The sequence below is a fragment of the Genypterus blacodes genome, unplaced genomic scaffold, assembly GCF_046128005.1.
Source record: "Genypterus blacodes isolate CSIRO-AG114 ecotype Tasmania unplaced genomic scaffold, CSIRO-AGI_Gbla_v1 ptg000215l_1, whole genome shotgun sequence".
Taxonomy (NCBI): domain Eukaryota; kingdom Metazoa; phylum Chordata; class Actinopteri; order Ophidiiformes; family Ophidiidae; genus Genypterus; species Genypterus blacodes.
Genome location: NW_027467014.1, coordinates 268,532 through 289,638, shown reverse-complemented (window position 1 = coordinate 289,638; position 21,107 = coordinate 268,532). Strand labels below are relative to the sequence as shown.

The 21,107-nt window shown below is 44.6% G+C and overlaps 1 protein-coding gene across 1 annotated transcript in view; it reads left to right on the top strand.

Annotated features, from left to right (window-relative positions):
• The window catches only part of raver2 (ribonucleoprotein, PTB-binding 2), a 53,323-nt gene that overhangs the window by 12,138 nt on the left and 20,078 nt on the right, over nucleotides 1–21,107 (top strand). Inside the window, exons 3-4 of the mRNA XM_076170150.1 lie at nucleotides 15,084–15,391; nucleotides 16,584–16,748. Of these exons, the coding sequence (XP_076026265.1) occupies nucleotides 15,084–15,391; nucleotides 16,584–16,748 (473 nt within the window). The remainder of the gene's footprint in view (nucleotides 1–15,083; nucleotides 15,392–16,583; nucleotides 16,749–21,107) is intronic.

Here is a 21,107-nt window from a genome sequence, read left to right as displayed (position 1 = left end):
GGACACACACACAGAGTTTTCACAAGTCATCAAAAAGAATCATCACGTGCACACATGATACTTAATGTGATTGTACACTTTCAGACCTTTTGATGAATCCCACCTGGTCTTTAATTAGGTGTGTGTTTATCCGTCAGTTAGACTTTAGCATAATGCAACGCCCCAAAAAACTCCATATAAGGCTGCACAGTTTAGGCTGTATGCAAAATATCCTCTTGTGTTTACAGCTGGGCCCACTTGCACATTTCATGCATAACTATGAATGTTGACCACAACAGACACTTTTACTTTTCAAGTCAGGAATTTGCTGTTACACACAGGATAAGATCAAATTTGTCATGCATGGTTAGCAGAACAAAACCTTTTTTTAACTTTTTGAGGATTTTCCACATCCTCCTATCCTTCTGAGGACTTTTGTTTCTCTTAAGTATGGGAAAGCCAGAACCTACACACACAAGCAACAGCCTCTGGCCCTGGTGTGTCTCCCTTTTCTGGGAAATCTTACATTGTGCCTAAATTTAGTGGGCACAGTGAGCCAAGCACCTGAAACATAACGCCCTTGGAAAGAAGAGGAGCTGTAAACAGCTGAGATATCAAAGCACCCTCCCGTCCAAAAGGTTAATGGTGTTTCAGAGCAAATGAAAGCGCAGAGAAACATTGGTCCCAATCGGCCCGGCAGCCACAGCACTCTCCTGATTAGGCTGCTGTGACTGACAAACACCGAGGTGGGTGGAGTGGGATGGGAAACCAGTGTCACATACATCAGAGGGCTTTTAAAGACGAGTTTCAAACAAACCTTGTGGTCATGTTAGCCGTGGCGCCACTTTCCCTTCCGTCTGTCTCTTGCCTCTTGTGCTCTTCCTCTTTGTCTCACTTTATGGTCTCTATCTTTGTCTTGTTTGCCGAGATTCTTTTTGCGACAATGCCACCATCGCTGTCACAAACGCACACGCCCCCCCCCGTTTTGTTTCTCCTCTTCCTCCACTTCTGTGAAGCACCACTCATTTAATATCAAGGACTTTGGTTGTTTGACAGCATAATGCGCTGATGTTAAAGTCTGGGTATCATAACTCATCATTATTGTGGCTCTTAACATTAATTCAGGGAAGTTACACACTGTATATATTCAAAGAGTTTGGTGGTGGCTGAATATTAAAGAGTGAAAGGTGTTATAGGTTATTGGAATCCATTTTCCAGCTAGTATTCTTCTGAATGTTATTAGGGAGGCTGTCAATAGAAGTGTGGCCTTGTTTGCTTCGATGCAAGAGTGTGAGCTTTCACAGCAGGTTACCTTTATATTTCAGATTTTGCTTTTGTCAGCGAGGTTCTATTTTTGCATGTGTTTGTTTGTTTGTCTGTTGGCAGGATAAATAAACTTATGGACAGAGTTGTTCGACATAGGATATAGTCCATTACACCAAACTAGATGTACTGCCAGAGCTTTTTCATTTCATTAAACATCAATCAACCTTGTGATGGCACCATACCGAACAACAGTTTTGTCAATCAGTTGAGGATGAATACGGTGCAGTCAATAACGTTTGTAAATTTCATCGTCAAGAGACAGAAACATAATACTACTCAGCCTTGGCAGAGGTATGAACTCTCCTCTCCTTCCAGCTGGAACGGATGAATAGAGGAACATACCGACAGTGTCAAAGGCACAACCTGCAATCAAACAGAAGCAAGTACAGCCACGTTTGTACTATTAGTGTGCCGCGGCCTTTTGTATACATACTCATAATTAAGCATAATGTGTGTGTGTGCATGAGGGGAAAGGGCAAACTCCATTTTTGATTTGAATGCAACTTCAGAGAATATTTCATGACCCCAAGGACCAAACTAAATCCTGGTTAATCATCAAACCGTTTAGCATTTGAGGGTACATTTTCTTTTGTGTTTTCTGTGTTGACAGAATCTTCCGGAAGAACTTTGTGACATTGATTTGTAATGTGTTTCCTCCTGAAATAACTACAAATCTGTGGTTATGGTAAGATGCAGACACTCTTCAGGCAGATTAGACACTGATGTGTGCGTGTGTGTGTGTGTGTGTGTGTGTGTGTGTGTGTGTGTGTGTGTGTGTGTGTGTGTTGGAGGATTCCCAACCGCTCTATTTAGGAGGTGTGGAAGATTGATTTCAAGCCTTAGTAGCTTGTCACTTGTGTGTGTTCCGCTGTTTGTGGGTTTATATATATATATATACACTATGAATGTAAATGTGTGTGTGTGTCTGTGTGTTTATATAGTGAAGAATAAAAATCTATCCTTGATCTTTTAACCCCTCTGGTTTGTTTTCTCTACCACAGCTTCTTAACACTGTGTGCATGTGTGTTTGTGTGTGTGTGTGTGTGTGATATACTACACTGTCTATACTGTATGTTCAGTATGACTCATATGGAAACGGTAAGCATGTGTTGTAAATTTGGTCTTCATATATCTACATGTCAGCGTGTGTGTGTGTAATACAGCAGCAAGCCATCGGATCAGTTTTCACAGCAACTGGATAACGCCAGTGAAACCGTTTAGTCTGAGTCACTCGCTTCCTCTTATGCTCCTCTCTCTCTCTCTCTCTCTCTCTCTCTCTCTCTCTCTCTCTCTCTCTCTCTCTCTCTCTCTCTTTCACCTATTCCTTTCTCTAGTGTTACCAACAGAATTGTTTTTTCCAATTGTCTTTCTTTGCCTTTGGAAAAACAAATTTGAGGCATATCGTGCTGTGAAAGGGTGAAGCCATTTGGCTGAAATGTTAAGTCAAAAACACACTCAGCTGTGACTGCAACAATGGGGACGGTGTGTTTACCAAGAGGAGAAGCAGGTGCAGAATGAAATACAGTATAAAGAGAGAGAAGTTTAAAGCAAAAGCATAAAAGCTTGTTTCGCACGTTTACAAATGCTCAGAATTTAGAATTTACACAAGTACACACACTCAGACACACACCTTTTTCCTGAATGGCATGGCCGCTGAGCCATTATGGGAATGGAACAGTTGTATATCATCAGGTGGTGAGAGAGAGAGTGTGGGAGTGACTTCCAGCATAATCAATCTCACGTCAGATTATGGCTCAGCAGTAAATTAGCCTGAGCTCAACTTGAGCCGAGCTGTCAATTTCCCTTATATCTCCCCTTTAAATACTGCAAATGTGTGTTTTCTCCTCTAATTCAGACTGGGGAAACTTAAGTAATCACACATTTTATGCAGCGATTTTACCCCATTTTACATTTCAAATCAGAGACCAAAGAATGTGTGTGTTTGTCATTGTGATACAGACCTACAGCTGTTTTGAACCAAATTAGCCTGGAATAAGGAATTAGTTTAATATCAGAACTCTTCACTGCTGGTGCGAGCGCCTGGGTTGTGTAATAAACACACTTATGAAATATTAGTCATGTGGAAGGAATGAAATTTACAGTCTGTGAGCAGTGTTTTAAGGGATTCTGTTTGGAGTTTGTCCTTTCATAATTAATTCTCTAATACAATGAATGAATCTAACCTTAAATGGAGAAGTCAGGCATTTACTGTTGTTGTTCTTCTCATTTTTCTTCTTATTATTCAGAGGGCTCCAATTTACTATGAACGTTGAACTTGTGAGTCATTTACAGACCCCTGTGACACACTGTGTGATGTACACATCTGTCCATTCTCCATTGTCCACAGTGATTTTTCATTGTTATCTCCAGAATCAATGCTGGTATTTAAGAATCCCATAGAGGTCAGGATCGCCTGTGTGAGAGCGCGGATCAGAGATGTTTAAGTCCCCCGAGGAGGAGAGAGTGGCTGTGTGGTTTGATGTGTGGAGAGACATCTCTTATAATTGGTGTGAAATGCTCACACACATTCCCATGTGACAACATACCAGTCAAAGTCTTCAAATCCTGTAAATGCTCGAATCAGTGTCACAGGGAGAGTGTGTGTGTGTGACTGACTGCATGCCTGTGTGCCTGGGGACCTCTGTTGGCAATGAGACCTTCATAAGACTGAAAGGATCGGACTCTAAGGAAATCTGTGCAGCATGTGTGTGTAAGTGACTCGCTTTTCTCTTGGTATTGCCTCCACTTTTTAAAGGCCGTGCACGCCCACGCCGGCAAGTTCAGCCCTCCTGGCCGATCAGAGCTCCTTATATTCAGAAGAATCATTAGGTGTCAGTCGTCGCTGCCCAAAAAGGTGCAACAAGCAACAGAGACAGACGAGAAAATGTCCTTCAAGCACCGTGTCTGTATGTCCACGCAGTCCTGAGGACAGATCCAATCCAGAATAGATGACACTGGATGTTCGGTGGGTGTGTATGGACTGTAAGATGAGCATGATTAAGCGTACACTTCTGTTGAATATTTGTTGCATTAGCTCAGACTTGCCAATGTCAAAAGTGAGATAGAGAGTAAGAGTAAGATATGAGCTCTGTTATTTCATCTTCCTTTGTTTTGGGCGTTTGCCTCCATTCCCCTTCCTCACCATGTATAGTCAAGGCTTTGTTCTATAACTAATAGTGGGATCTGACAGTTTGTGAGGCTGTAAACTCCTGAAATATGAACGCTAATTACACCAAAGATCATTCTTTCTGGATGTGTTAGTAATTGACCCTGTGGTAATTTAGTCACACACAGTAGTCAACCTTCACTTTAATTGAATCTAATGGCTCCAGCTAAAAGAGATTACCATGATACTCTATTGTCCCTCCGGCTCCCTCCTCTAATCCTCCCGGGGTTTGGTTTTGACTGCGAGTGTGACAGAACGCTCCGGCTCATTCCTGACCTCTGTTCTAATTGAAACGTACTGCTCGGAAAGGCTCTGGCATGCGTGTGCAGCCATATCGGCGTGTGACCATATCGGTTCACAGAAACGGCCGCTTACGTTGTACTTATTAGGTCATACAGATGCTAGTGAGCAGACTGTGTTTATGCGTCTGTCTGTGTGTCCCGCACGGTTGAGTTAATGTGCGTGTGTGTGCGTGTGTGTTTTTAAAAGTGTCCTGCAGTGTGATTGGTGTTAAACTTCACAGACCTTCCTTCCTTCCTTCCTTCCTTCCTTTCTTCCTTCCTTTCTTTCTTCACTTCGTTCTGCCATTCGCAAATTGAACATACTTACCCAGCAGCTTGTTAGGCTGCAGTGGCCCTACTTTTAGATAGTTTAACATCCATCCTTGCCAGTCTCCATGTTCATGTTAGTATCTGGGGTAGGCAGCTCATGAATGCAGGAGCTCAGGAGCGGGCCTTATATGGGTTTGCTGTCTTTACACTCAATCGTATTGAGATCATTATTTATGTCCATAATGGATTCATCAGAGATCCAAACCTTTGTAAGCTCTGTGTTGTTATGTTTTCATCCACATTCATATGTTTTAAATGCAGACCACACCCAGAACCACCCAAGAAGTTCTTCATACTTAATGTGACAGATCTTGGATGCTTACTGTTGTTTGGATAACGATGTGGGAGTTCGGTCTCCCCTGAAAAGACTTAAACCTTGAATTAAAAGCCGAGAGCAGGTGCACACATTTCCATACGTACCCACAGATGGGCGGGGGAATTTTTTGTCACTCAGCTCGCCAGGCATCCATCCTTTCATCCAACCGTCCAGCCGGTCAGCCACACTGATCCCGCCGCTTTCATACGGAGCCAGCACTCCCAGTGTACTAATTCAGCAGCACTGTGGGAGCGGGGATCTGGAAACACAATGGCCAGGGTTATCCTGGGAATCCCAACCTTTTCAATGGAGGCTTTTGTGTCCGTAGCTGCACTGTCCAGCGAGGAAGAAAGCCCAGGCGGCGCTCACTGGCCTGTCACTTTGTGTGCGTGTGTGCGTGTGTGCGTGACTACGAGTGAAATACAAAAAATACCAGAGACGAGGGACTAATAAGGACTTAATGGCCAAGCCGTCCTTGAGCAGACAGTGAGCAGTAACACCATCTATCACCAGTGTTCATTCATAGAAACACTCCAATAGAAATGATAATTAGGTTTTCTCTCTTTTTGTTCTGCCTCACTGTTGTTTACATCAGTAAGCTCTTCTCTCCTCGCTTCACTTTTTCCACCCGTGATTATAAATATAAACATCTTTGTCTCGGAGGGTTTGTGTGTTTTTCTCTGGTTGGGATGCTGCAGAGTTGATTTGCTTGCTTCTGCTTTGTCTGGGAGAGTTCAGTAGTAGAATGTTGAAGTTGAGAAATGACTGCAAGTGTTAACAACTGATACTGATAATATCTAGACTTCATGCCATGTTCACTGATACCAGAGAAACTTGGACTCATCACTCCGTCATAAGTAACTGTAACTTCCACAAAACTGCTCAAAACGAAATGCTGATATTGCTCGATAGGCAAAAGATGACATAATAAGAACTAGCAGCAGATTGATCAATATTTTATTCAGAAACACTCTCTCCCCCTAACTGCTATGCAATCTAGGCCTATGCATATGCATTCACCCCAAACACGCACGATTGACAAGCGCTAACCCCGCTGTGTCACATCAGTAAATATTAATATGCTATTTTACCTCCTTACCTAAAATGGAATATCGTCTCGTATCGTTTCTTCTTTCACCAAGGAGGTTTCGGTTTCAATCACATCTGTGTGTTGGATTGTTTATTTGTTTGTGCCTTGGCAGGATTACACCAACAGTTATCAACCAATTTTGAGGAAACAAGACACATCCTGGGGCTTTTTGAAGAATTTTGAAATTAATTGCGAGATCTGTTGATTTTGCCAGGTTTCTCAAAAGCAAAATCAAGCGTATTGATCTTTTTGGTCTTGGAGGAGGTATGAGTCCCAGTGGATGCCGTAGGAGCTTTGCATAAGCAAATCTGGGGACCTCATGTTGTGTAATATGTTCCTGTTTTAAGTGAACTCACAACTGTGCTTTTACCTTATTGTACATTTAAGAGCAATTATGCAGATTAGACATTTAGTAATGGGTTTTCAGGGTGACTGGATTTGTGTCAGTGTGTGTTACTGTGTGTGTGTGTTTCACTCATCGGACGGCAGCTCACAGAGCCATTATGAGTGTCTGCGCTGCTCCTTTTTCCTCTCATTTCTGTTTTGTTCTCCATCTTCATCTCTTAAGTGACAGCATTGGAGTCCCTCTCTTGTTCTAATTGCTTCTCAGGACAGCAGCTTGTCACCTCTCTCCCCCCCTCTCTCTGCATCTCTTTACCTCCCTCACCACCTCCCCCCCTCCTCTCTTTTTCTCTCTCTGTCATCATCTGTCCATCTGTCTCCTTGTGAATCACTGGATGTAAATCAGCACGGCCCACGCAAGTGTGATGTGGCTGTTTGATTAGGCGGTCGCACACACACACACACACACACACACACACACACACACACACACACACACACACACACACTGTTTCTGCACATCTTAGGGTCCTTTCAGCATGATTTAATGCACAGTGTTTAATGTCTGTGCATGTATGTGTGTGTGGTCTTACATCCCCTCTGTCCATAGTGTCTCACTCTTGAGACAAGTTGATATGTGGGCAACTAACTAATGAAGTGTTAAGTTACACACACACACGCGCTCACACACACACACAGACACACACACACACACACGCACGCACACACACACACACACACACACACACACCTCAGCTGTTAAATCACTTCACACTACACCAAAAGTGAAGATAATGATGATATGTCTCTGATTAATTTCTCACCATTGTTCTTGTTTTCTGCATTTGCCCGTTACAAGGCTTCTGCTACTTAAGTGACATTATGTAATTAATATTGATATAGCGCAACACATGTAGTTAGTAAGACGTGTTGTTCCACATGTGCTTTTCTCGGCATTTTCTTCCGTCTCTGCTTAATTTGCTGCACAAACAAACGGCATCTTCAAAGGATTTCAGCAGGTGTCACTCAAACTGATCATAACTTTTCATTCATTCATTCATTCAGGTACAGAAATCATTCATAAACATTTATCAGACCTTCAGGCTTCATTCTGTCAGGGTTTCTTCCACATTTCATTTAGATGCCAGTTTAAAAAGACTCAGCTCTGTGTCTCTGTTTAATTGGCTGAACCTCAATCTGCTTGTTATTTCTTCATTCTTTCGGGTACATCACTTTCAGGCATTTGTCAGGCCTTCACACTTCAATCTTTCAGGCACTTCTGCATTCGGCAAAACCTTTGGGCGATTCTAATCACAGCGCGTTTTGCTCAGAAAATGCGTTTCTCTTCGAAAGCCACAGGGCTTGATCTGCCATTGTTGAATTATCGATTTCCATTTCTATCTCAGACCTAATAAAGATAGAAGCATCATTGCAGTTGCTATAGTGCAGGGTAGGTCAAGGTGAAGGAGTTGGATTCTAAAGTCAAATGTACACAAAGAAGCATGCTGTCTCTGTTACAGCTAAGTTAGTGAGCGCAAACATCCACCAAGGTCAAACATCCCTCTCTTGCTCTCTGTTATTAATGTTAATATTGTTGCTTTAACTCATGGCGTTCTCAAAGGTGCGTGCAGAACCTCCCACTATCACGCTGCGTTTTATTGAGCTTCCCTTCCCCCTGCAGGGACCCGGGCCCGGCCTCACGCTGTGGGTCAGCTCATACATACATTATTCTAGGGAACCGTTTTGGCATTATTCCATCCATTTATCTTCCCGCAACCCACTTCACCGTTTGCACCAAGCACAGGGAAGTGATATGGGAAATTATCATGCGATTAAGTGCAGAATCAGCTGTAGGAAAATGTTTAAACAATATGAACAGCGTGAGAGGTTCAGGTCTCATCTGAATCCTGGTGAGATGCAGCTGTCAGACCGACTCAGTGCTTCAGTGTGTTAACCCTCAGAGTTTCTCTTTTTGGTAGTCAATGCCAGTACATTATCAGCAGCAGTACATTTCTTATCTCTGGCTCGCACTCGTACACAGGAAGTGCAGAAATCACACACACAAACACACACACACACACACAGTCTCAGTGTAATGGATGGAAACCTGCTTACGAATCAGTACACCCACACAGATGCAGGGATGAAGATTCAAGGAAAGACACAAGCAGACACTGTGTTACACTAGAATCTGCACGCGCACACATGCACACACACGCACACACACGTTACAGTCTGACGGGTCTCAGGAGTGTGTTATCACCAACGTCAGCCCTGCTTTCTCTGTATAAAGCACAAACAAATGCCGGCAGAAGATAAGAAGCGCTTATTATAACCAGCTGGCGCACACACACACACACACACAGGCATGCATGGACACTTTCTCAAAAGTCTTTAGGTTTTTTAAGAAAGAGGAAACAGGCATTAAGTGTTTCCCCAGGGTGTTCTTAGTTTTGAATATGCATGTTTCCCCCTTTGTCTGATAATCGCTTTGGTGCACGTGTGTGTGTGTGTGTGATGGAAAGCGATATCAAAAGCTGTAGTGATTAGATATGCGCTAACTGAAACAATCTTAGTATTTGTATTAAGTATTAGAAATACGTTTAGAAGAGATGAACGCCATCATCAGTTTGAATTAATATCAGCAAAATCTTCATTCTTCTTCTGCTATTTTACCACGTAAGAGAGATTTCAGTAGAATGTATCTATCAGTGTAAACAGACGCTCCCACACATGGTTTTGTGTGTGTGTGTGTGTGTGTTGCACTAATGTAGGTGTGAGATGGAGGTGTAATTATGTTCTACAAGGTTCTTCATACTTTATTCCTATTGCATTGCATTAAATGTAACAAATGTTCCTGCCTGTGCACATAAAACCCATTTTTATAGACTAGCTATTATGGGATGTCGACTTGTATTGTCTTTATTGTCTTAAATCTTTCATTTTTATTTGTATTCTATATTGTATCTAAAATGATTTCTTAAATGTCATGTTTTATACCTTTAATAGCCTCGTTCCTGTTTGGCTTGTCTGTCAAAGCACGTTGCAAACTGTGGTGCTACACAAATGAAGTTAATGCCCTTAGTATTATTATAGCAACGCCTAATGTATCAAATTTCAACATTTTCTTGGTAATTTCAGATGAATCTTTCCTGAAATTTGTTTAAAATTGCGTACTGATGTGCAAAACGAGAGCTGGAAACTTTAGTAGAGAGGAAGAGCGGAATGGAGGGTGGCAGGAACTGCAGAAAATGAATGAACGCTGAGTGAAAGGTGGGGATGCCTGTGGATGATGAGGATGACGAGGACAGGATGGCGGACGGTAAAAAGGTGGCGGGATGAAGAATACAGCGATACAATGTTTGTACGATCAATGGATGACATTGTTTACTTTTGTTTTATTCTTCTATTTCGGCGCCAAACGCTCATTTCCATCGGCGGGCTACGGGGGAAAAAAAACCTAGATGAGTGCATGCGCTGCGAGCGATGCCTCCGCTGTCAGAGCGTTTCAAAGAGGGACGCAGAGGCTGAGTGAACAATGTAAGTGTGGGCGGATGAGTGGGAGGCTGTTTGAAAAGCTCAGTGTTAGATCCACTCAGCGCTGCTTCTCATCCCTCCATCCCTCCATCCATATATCAAACACCCACCAATCCCAGGTGCCTCCATTTAAAACCTGATAATTCTGCTCCATGACTACCGCTTATCCAAGGCTGCGATATTGTGTGAAAAAGGAAAAAGCGACGCAAACACTGTACGATCTCGAGGTCGCTCGGTCGATTTTGTTTTCGGTCCTTTCCAGGAAAGAAAACACAACTTATGTAATTTTATTAGACAATTTGTTTTTCTTAGCCTTGTTGGGTGGCTTGGTTTCACACGCAGCAAAAGCATTAACAACAATCGAAATCATGAATCAAAAACGTATCCTCAAAAGCTAAACAGGAAGGAGACGTTCCAAGACGTATTCGCCATTCCATAGATCTTTCGCAATCTCACCGGCGTCGGCTGACCTATGCAAAACATGCATCACATGCAACATGCACCCTGTATTCACCGAATTGAAGAGCAAATCTCAAAAACAGTAAAACCTACTCTCCACAAAGGGACCATCTGAAAATTACATCACACTGTCTCGCTTTTCCTTATTGCTGGTGATGCTCAACAGGTTTGAGTCCATTTTAACAACATAAACAGTTGCAGGCTAGTTACATTGCTACAAACTCCGTCCTGGCAACAAGTCAGGAATATATTTCTAAAAATCCAAATACCTTCAATCCATTCATGGACTTCCATGGATTGGACCGCGAGCTGCAGAGCTGAGGGATTGAGGGAGGCAACGAGAGGAGGTGGTGATGATGGAGAGGAGAGTGTGGGAGGACTGATGTGTTAAAAGACAAAAGGCTCAGAGGATGCAGCCTGTCTGAAGTGTCTGCAGGAGACAGAAGCCACAGATGAAGCATATACATGGAGGATGATGTCGCCACACAGCTAAAAGACTCAATTAAAGCCGTGACGGTGGCGTGTTAGGCACATGTTTGTGTCTGTCTTGGGTTATATTTTGACATATGCATGCGGATGGAGTTTAGAGTCAGTGTGTGTGTGAGAGCGTGTGTGTGTGTGTGTGTGTTTGAAGCAAAGCAGCAGAGATAAGAAACCGCATGACATTCTCTCTCCTGGACTTCTTATTTGCGTAGTGTCGTTAGTCTCCAATTCTCCTATGATGCAAACATATTGATAACCTTTCCATATCAGAGCTCTGGTACCCTCACCCTTGCTGTGATGTGAGGATGTGCAGATCCTAGGGGGATGTGTGACCCTCATAGGTGCCAGGCGTCTGTATACTGCATATACGGTATGATGAGCAATAGAAACGGGTAGACAGATCCAGAGAGCTCATCCTCATCCTGTATCTCCCATGATGGTGTGGAAGCATAGAACTCCATCCTGAGTGTCCTTTGCTAGTGTAAAAATGCTTGTAAATGTTTTAAAATGCTAAACTATTAACTATAACTACTAAACTATACTATATTATACGGCAAGTGTCGATTGATAAGTTGTGAGCCCTCGATAGAAAGACCTGTTATTTCCAAGCATAGTCTCCTTCCAACTGTTGCCAAAAGAAGCAGGAGGGATTTATTTTTTCACAGTTTAAGTCCTTTTCTTAGTTTTTCCAAGACATTCTTGGCAGCTCCTACACATCACCATCTGTTCAACGGCTTAAGACTCTTTCATGTTAAGTGAATGGTCAAAACCTGTGGGGGGTCAAATCAGGTGAGCCGGACAGTTTCAAAGCTTAATTTGCATTTTCATTGGCAGTACTTTTCGTTACATAAAGGTTACAGATAATTCATAGATCCTTTGCGGAAGCTTGAATCAGAAGAGAAAACACATCGAATTCACGCTCTTGTCCTCGTCAGTCCGTCGAGCTTGTTTGTTGTCCGTGAAGCTCCTCTCCACCTGAGATGAACGGGGGCCTGGTGGCCACGATGAAACCACAGGACCGCCTCGCACACAGCATGAGGATTTGCCCCGCAAGTTTGAGTCATCCTTGCTTTAGTCATTCTGTTTGTAACTCCCCTGATTTTAATTAGCTCCTTCAACTGGCAACATGGCAGCCGAATTGCAGCCTTTGAGGTGATTTCTTTTCCCTGGCCCCTGAACACTCTTCATAGAACCGCGGGGAATAATGGACGTGTTCGGAAGCAGAGGCCTATAATTAAGACGTTGATGCTTTTGTGTATTCCTTTTTTTCATGTTTTCTCTCCTTTTTTTTTTTGACAATGTTCACTTGGCAGCCTGTCATTGTGCGCCACTGCCAGACTGTGAATTATAAGATTATTTTGTAAGATATTTAAAAGTGTTAGAGCTCTCGCCGACGGAGGAAACACGGCGCGGGATTTGACATTAGCCTCCGCCTCGCCATTAAAGGCAATAGAAGGCGAGAGAGCTTTAGAAGCACAAAGCCCAAACCATATTCTCCCCCCATCTCCTGGTAATGCCTAATGTTAGGTAGCATACTTAGTGGGTTTAAACCAGATTAGATTGCGCAGTGTAAGAGATCCATTACAGAGTGCGAGCGTGTGCGTGCGCGTGCGTAACTGTAAGAGTATTAGATGGGGTTTGAGGCAATTGATTTGGATGGAGTGTGTACGCGAAGGCAAAGAGAGAGAGGCAAATAGACACGGAAAGAGAGACTGGAAGAGAAAACGGATCCAAAGACAGACAGGAACACAGCGCATGGATATGAAAGAGGTGGTTTACTGATAAGAGAGAGAGGAGGAAAGAAGTACAGATGTGCTGCGGGGAGAAAGATGAATGCAGGCGTGTCTATAAAAGATACAAAGAGCTGGAGGAATATTTCCAGCGTGCGCGAGACCGATCTTGACCTTGCAGTAGATCTGCCCACAGTGATGTTCTCATTTGAATTGTTTTGCTTCTCTTCGACACGTCAGCACCTGAGCCACCTACTCCTCACACACTCGGAGGTGTTTGCACAAACAGAGGTGCACTTTATACTGCCGCTTTGAATCTTTGCTCCGACTTTGCTCTTACTAAACAATCGGCACCTTTCTGACTTCACAGTATCTCTCCTGTCTGTTGTGCCTGGAAACAAAGATTGGTTGAAATGCCTAACTCATCATTTTTGATATTTTTGCCTTTCTCAACTAAGTAACAAAGACAGCAGCTGTCAATGTTTTCCTTTAAGTACCTTGCAGGCCTCACACCTAAACTCTCTAACCGAAAGCTGCCATCTTTCCGTTCCCGGCGAGTAACATCAGCTGTTGTGCACTCAGGATCAGACGTGGACCTGGGACTGTTTGATGTTCCCTCAGTTTCTGAAGATATCTCCAGCTAAATCATTTAAAGCCACAGACTGTGAATCATCTCTCATTCCTTTTATCTTCCTTTCCATCCCCTCGCCTCCTTTCGTGTGTCATTGTCACCCAAACGCCCACATGTAACCCACAGAGGGTGAACACTTAGGCACTCGCACATACATTTAGGAGTGTGTATCCCCCACTGACGCACACTGAGGAGTGTGTGTAGGCTGTGCTGATTGGAGATTAATTAGCGATGCACTTTGTCTGTCCTCCAATGGGCAGAATATCCTTCACCATAGTCACATCAGACCTACCTTGTCTTTTCAAAATATTTCTTTTTGCAATTTATCTATGAGCATTTTTATTATTTATACCTTGAACTGGAACTCCTCAGCCACTTCTCGCTGCAGAGACACGGTTAAATATTTCCAGTTCAAATGGATTCCGCTTCCCTTTTGACAGTGAGGGCAGCACAGGGGCGCTGCATTTTCTCGTACAAAACTGAAATGTGTGCGCCTACTCAGCCGAATCCACTGATAAATATTCAAACTGGAGAGCCGGGCCAGCGCAATCACTTTATTGCCGTCGGCCTCTGAGGCGGATCAGGGGGAGCTGTGCTGACTGAAATACCGCACAGGGTTTCACCGGCGCAAATTTCTGGCTCCTTCTTCTTCTGCTTTTTCCCAGCTGTCTGCAGAAGTCTGGTCAGAGGCTCATTTGCCTCAGCGATAATATACAGCTGCTCCCCGGTTGGAGAGTTTTCAAAGGGAACTACAGAGTGTTGCTTTTGTTTGCAAAGTGGCGTCAACGTTGTGGGAAATGCAACTGACTAGACTGGGTTGTGAAATTTGTTCCGCTTATCAACTGTGATCACCTTGACAACACGTAGCGTATTCAAGAAAGGGTCAAACGTGCTGTGAAATGTGCCAGTGTGTGTCGTTCAGGTTGTAGCCTTGAAGCCTTTAAGGTGTATGTGTGTCTTGGTGGACCCCCCCTTCCCCCCACGTAGTGACTCCCTACTGGCTTCTAGCTAATGTGCTGTCTTTCTCTCTGTGTATATGTCTGTCTGTCTGTCTTTATGACTGTCTATGATTTTTGGTTTTGTGTCCCCAATTTTCTTTCCTCCTCCTTTTGCCACATTTGGCATTTGTCATTTCTTTTCTTTGCCTCCCACATGTGCTATTTTCTGCATGTTCCTTTGAGTGTGGGTCTCCATTTTGCCCCTTTCCACAAACTTTGCTTTCTATTCGTCCCCCGTCCACTTTTGAATGTCTGCTTTAAATGTTATGTTTGTGTCGAGTCTCCGCGTCCTCACCGTCTCCTCACCGCGTCCTCATCCATTTATGTCTGTGTGTGTCCGTGTCCTTGTCTCTGTTCCTGTCACCGTCCTGTCCTTTCCCCCCTCGTCGCTGTCTCCATCATGTCCCTCCTCCAGCCTTTGTCACTTTGCTGAACGGGGACCAGGCTCAGGATGCCATCCGCTCCCTCCACCACAGCACTGTCCGTGGACGCCTGATCAACGTCACCCTGCAGCCCACCGACTCCCTGCTGTGCCTCACCAACCTGGCCCACACCTTCACCGCCCAGCAGTTCGAGGAGCTGGTGCGCGCCTACGGCAACATCGAGCGCTCCTTCCTGGTGTACAGCGAGCTGACGGGCCAGTCCAAAGGATATGGCTTTGTCGAATACATGAAGAAGGATTCTGCTTCACGTGCCCGCTCCGAGCTGCTGGGCCGACCCCTGGTAGGTTGAAGGTTAAATGTGAACCCCCTGATATTTATTTGATATTTTTAAACTGATATTAACAAATTGACTTATCTTGAACTTAACTTTGCATTTAATCGGATAGATCAGATTTCTTTGATACTATTTTAAAAAGGCTGCGAAAAGATACAAAAGGCATCAGATAAGTTCTAAACATGTCATGAATGGAGCACAAACAAAGTATATAAATAGTGAAACATGAATGGCAAAAGAATTTGAATATATGATGCAGTGGAAAAAGCTTAATAAATAACAAATTATCATTTTTAAGTGCTAATTTTGATTTGTTTTGGTTCAAATGAATGTGATGAATCAGGAGGCATCCAGTGGTGTGAGGTGCAGATCATGTAATAACACTCCCCTGTGTTTTAATCAGAACAACAAACCCCCCCCTACTCCTGTCTCTAGACTGTCAACTGTCGGAATTAAACGCAACAACCATCAAAAACACAATTAGAGACCACACAGGCGTTCTCAGGCTTTCTGGCCAATCAGAGCTTCCACAGGTCACCAAAGTCCTATTATTTAAAAAAAAAAGAGAAATCATAAAGTTGCATGTCGTCACGAATTACAAGGTACAGGGAGTCTGTAGGGAAAGTGAGGAGGTGTTAATTAAGCACAGTGTGTGTGTGTGCCCACACGGTCTGGAGAACAGCTCCAAAGTGCCAAAATAGTCATAAAGCTACACGGTGTCCCACTCTAAAGAGGTTTCAACAATCCTATAAGCAGTGTTTGAGAAGATGTCAATTAAGCACAGTATGAACATGCCCACACAGTCCCGAGTAAAGCTCTAATCAGCCAGGATACACAGGAACGCCGAGGCTTTCAAACCTGGAAGCGAAGGGGGAGAATTGCGGAATTACGTCTCTGAACTCAGCTTGCTATTTTTAGTGTTATTTTGTTGACTGACTGAGTTCTTGACTTACGTGGTGGAGAACAGAGTTGGGTTTCAACACAATATGAAATATGGGATAGCAATCTATGTATCTAGTGGATTATACTGGTTTATATTGATCCCAGGATTGTGATTGGTAAGAGAATAAATCGGTACAAAGCGCCAAGAAGCCAACTTCGTATCTTACGGGGAGAGGGAATGCAAACTAAATATTGTTTGCTATAGGTGTCTGTCTTAAAATCTTGTTTCCTTCATGGCCTGCTGTCATTGGTACAGGCGGATCGTTCAGTGATGGTGCAGTGGATGGACGTCAACCAGCTGACCCAAGAGGAGAACCTGCACTCCAAGTGTCTGTGTGTGGATCGACTACCGCTGGACTTCTGCGACTCCGAGGAACTGACGCAGCTCTTCTCCGAAACCTACAAACCCGTCTTCTGCCAAGTGAGTGTGTGCGTGTGTGTGTGTGTGTGTGTGTGTGTGTGTGTGCAGACAGGTGTAGTCCATCTGAACACGTTGTCGGCACATCAAACATCCAGATATGAATGGAGGTTTTGTTTTCTTGTATGAGCCGAGGCATCCGCAAATCCTGTATATGTCATTACGTCGCTTTGAAGTCCCTCCCCTGCTGCCTCGGACACACACTCGTACACACCCTCTACCCAATGCCCCCAGGTGAGAGGCGCTGATGTAAAATACAGGGGTCCGCGTCCTTATTGGCCAGTCTGCCACCATCGCCAAGCAACTGTTGCCATGGCTGCTATGACACCCGCCCGCCCCACCCTCCCGTCCCGCCAAACTCAGCTGTGTTCTCTCTTCATTCATTTTCTCTTCCACACCGACCCGCGGCACCACATCCACTCCAACCCCGCACGCCGCCTTCAGACATTACTCGGCGCGTAGCTGTAATCTGCTGCATTTCCCGTTTTAGCTCCACCCCTCTGCCCCACACCCACACCGAAATCAATACGCCCACATCATCCCGGTCCCATGATGCTTTGTGGGTGTTGAAGCTCACGTTGCTTCACCGCTGCAGAGCCAGCGGGCTTTGACCTATAGTTCGGTGTGTGTTTTTTATGTACAGTTCGGTGTGTGAATGTGTGTGTGAGAGAAAGAGAGAGGGAGAGTGAGAGTGTGTGCTCTTGAACATGTATGTATGGGCATTTGGCACCAAACCTACACACAATTATAGAGTGTACAGTAATTACACACAGAGGAAGGTAAGCAGCTCATAAAGGTCGCTCTGTCGTTTCCTCACTACTCTTCTCCAGTCGTAGCTTCTTCATTCCTGTGCCGCAGCTGCGTTCGGCGGTGTGTTTGTTAAAGCTGAAACGCTGTTGATTTGCTCCACCAGCAGGAGACGAAGGGCCATCTGGAGGAGCCGAGGTTTTGCCAGGCTGTCAGTCAGCTTGTGAGCCAGCGGTTCAGAGTCACTTACTGTACGTACAAAAGAAATGTCCAGTCAGTAGGTCTCAGTTAGGAGCGGTAAAGGTGTGTGTGTGTGTGGCAGCGAGGAGAGAAGCATGATGGCGTCCAGAGATGAGTCAGTTTCTAAGTGTATCCCTGGGCGTTTCCCCAAAGTATGGGCCTAGTGGCCGGTTCTAGTCCCTTATGGACCAAGAAAGTGGACTGGCAGCTGGAGAGTTGCCAGTTTGCCTCCAGGGCCTTGAGCAAGGCACCGAACCCCCAAACTGCTCCACGGGCGCCGTACCATGGCTGCCCAGCAGTGACCCCTCTGTAATGTGTGTGTGTGTGTGTGTGTGTGTGTGTGTGTTTTAGGGGCACACATGACAGATTTCAGATTGACGTGTTTGCATGGGATTTGACCCACAAAGGTTTCTTCTTCTTCTTCTTCTATCATGATTTTAGTTAACTAAGGTTCCCAACTGCAGAACCTCACTGTGTGCTGCATATTAATCCATCATAGGTCATCACCTCAGCTCTGGCTGTCCTCTTATCTGGCTTGCGTAATCCCTCTGCCTCCACCATGCAGCTAAATGGCACAGGGCACTTCTGCCATTCTACCTCGGCTCGCGTTTGCTCTTAACTTGCGTCCTTGGCCCCGAGCACTGTAATTCCGCTGCCCACAAAAGTCCCGCAGCAAGAGTGGCAACAGGAGAGTTGGAGGGAGGAAGAGGGTTAAGAATGTCAGCGGCGCTCGAGCGACGGACGGACGGTTGGAAGGTTTGAGGAGTAGGCTGTAGAGAGGAGAGGTGGGAGGTTGGTGCTGAGAATGCCAGGGCTATTAGGGAGGATGGAGTGAGGCAGAAGAGGCTTGACATTGTCAGGCATAATGGAGAGATGGAGGAAGACAGCAGGGGGGGGAGGTGTGAGGAGCAACGGTGTCAGTCAGAGTGAGGTGAGTGACGGCTTAAACGCAACCAATAATGCAATCTTGATCGGTGAAAATGCGAAACCTGAATTTGGTCAGTGATGTATTCATTTCTATTACAGGGCAGAGTAATAGATGGACTCGCAAAGTATCGGGAAAAATAGTGAGAGAGGTGTTGTGGATGAAGAAATGAGAAAGGTGTCCAATTACAGGGAGGCAGGTGCAATTACATCCTTTGTTCAGGAAGCAGAGGAAAAATATGAACGCTTGTGAAATGTTCAGTCTCTAAAGCCTTTTCCTCAGCGTTATTGGCAGCTTTTGCCGAACTAATTGAAGTCTCTCCGAGTTAATATTTAGTCGCTCCACACAGTTAATGACCCCCTTTGGTAAAACACAGTGTGAATTTCCGTTGTAGAGTTTCAAAGTTTTACTCTAAGAAAGAAATTACATAAGCTGCGGCATTCGATGTGTTCACTCGCTAAATGTAGTTTGATTCCAGGGAACGATGCAGATTAGGGACTGTGTGGTTCCTTCGGTGAGGTCAGCATTCAGGTTGACACCGCGCTTCATCCTCACACACTGACACACACACACGTCTGATCCATGAACACCTTCGCGGTTAAACTTGTCACTGTGATAAGTCATGTAGCTTTCATCACACACAGCGGCGACAGGGCTGCCTCAACCTCTCACTCTGGTTGGATGACTGACATAACAATTTAACAACACACACGCACACTCACACACACGCACCCAGCCCCAGTCAGCCTCTCTTGGCTAGGGACCACCTCTCGAGGGCAAGAGCTGTCAAATACACTGATCAGGTCTGTCAGCTTCACACACTTGTTCATGTGTGTGTGTGATCGCCTGTACCTGTTGTGTTTGTTTCCTCTTTCAATGTTAAAATACACTGCAATGTAATAAAATACAATAGGTAGATAAAAATCATTCAGAAGGTTTATATGTCTCAAAGTTGCACATTGTGCCTTTAGGAAGGAGGACGCTGTTAAAATGCTGTTTACAAACGTGCAGCGAGTCATGAAAGAGGTGATGATAAAGGTCAAAGGAGCCGTAATTCCTCCCTCAAGGCAAGAACATCAAAGAATGGGTAAACACTGGGTGTGATGGATCCCCCGAGATTTCACATTTCTCACTTAGCTGGCTGTGAAATCCTACCCATACTCCCTGGAACTCACATATGCAGAGACGCACGACGGCCAGGAACAATAATTGGACGTCTTGCGGTTCAATCCGCAGGTTTTCTTTCAGACAGACAGACGCACAGGGGAAGAGATCAAATGATGGTTGTTGCCGTCATCTACACCGCAACTTTCACCGTCGCTTGTTTTATAGAAATGATTCATCTATGGTCAACAATCGGGATGGCGAGCATGCTGGAGGTGTTTCATCACAAACTAAGGCCGGGGTGTATGATGTAAAAAGAAGGATCGGTGTCCCCAAGTTAGGTAGCAGGTTTAAAACGGGGAATAAAAGGCAAAAATACACAAAACGATGAAGAGGCACTGTCCCCACTCTCCCCCATCCCCCCCATGTTGTGTAATCCAGGATGCATACATACGTTTGATGGATGGTGTGTCTGTGTGTACGGGCTGCACTCCTGGTACAGATGCAACACGTCAGAAATCTGTGTCTCTGTGATGAGTTTTTAATCTGATTTGGAAGACATGACGGCTCTACGGCGCCGACAGAGGAGCTATAGGAAGCTCTGAGTCAGACGATACGCCACGGTGGCCTCTATTGTTGATCGGAGTCTTTTCAGGCGCTTTGATGGCTTAAGAAGCAGATAAATCACAAACAGTTTATTCATTTAATTGTGTTGAAGACCAGGAACATTAATTCACCTCTGCTGTTCCATTTTTCTTGAGTGATGATTTCTTTACTTCATAATCCATCTCTCCTTTTTTTTCTGAACGACTCCACAAGGCCAAGATGTTGTCCGCTGCTGTGTTGCACGATGCTTCATTCCTGCACATAATAGTAGCGGCTGCGGCTTTGTAGTGGCGCTGAAAGACCTGCGATCAAAACGCTACAGGTTCAGTCCCCACAACAGCTACAGTGTGGCTCATCAAAGCATAAACGCCACATACACACAAACGCAACAAAGCTGAGAGAACAACTAAAGTCAGGCTCTGTATGCACACACACACACACACACACAAATACACAAACAAAACTGATGATGGGTTGAATGCCATTTGCACACAATCCAATTTGAATCCAATCTAATATATAATGTACTGTAGTTCCATAGCTCACACACTTACACACCAGTCTTATTTGTTGTGTGTGTAGAAAAATAATGATTGGTAAGTTTTTATTGTCCATTGCTCGCTCTCTCTTTCTCCCTCCCTCTCTCTATCTCTCTCTCTATCTCCCTCGTTAGTCAATCCATCAGTGATGTTTTTCTCCCTCTCTCTCTCCTCTCTCCTCTCCCCTCTCTCCTCACTCCT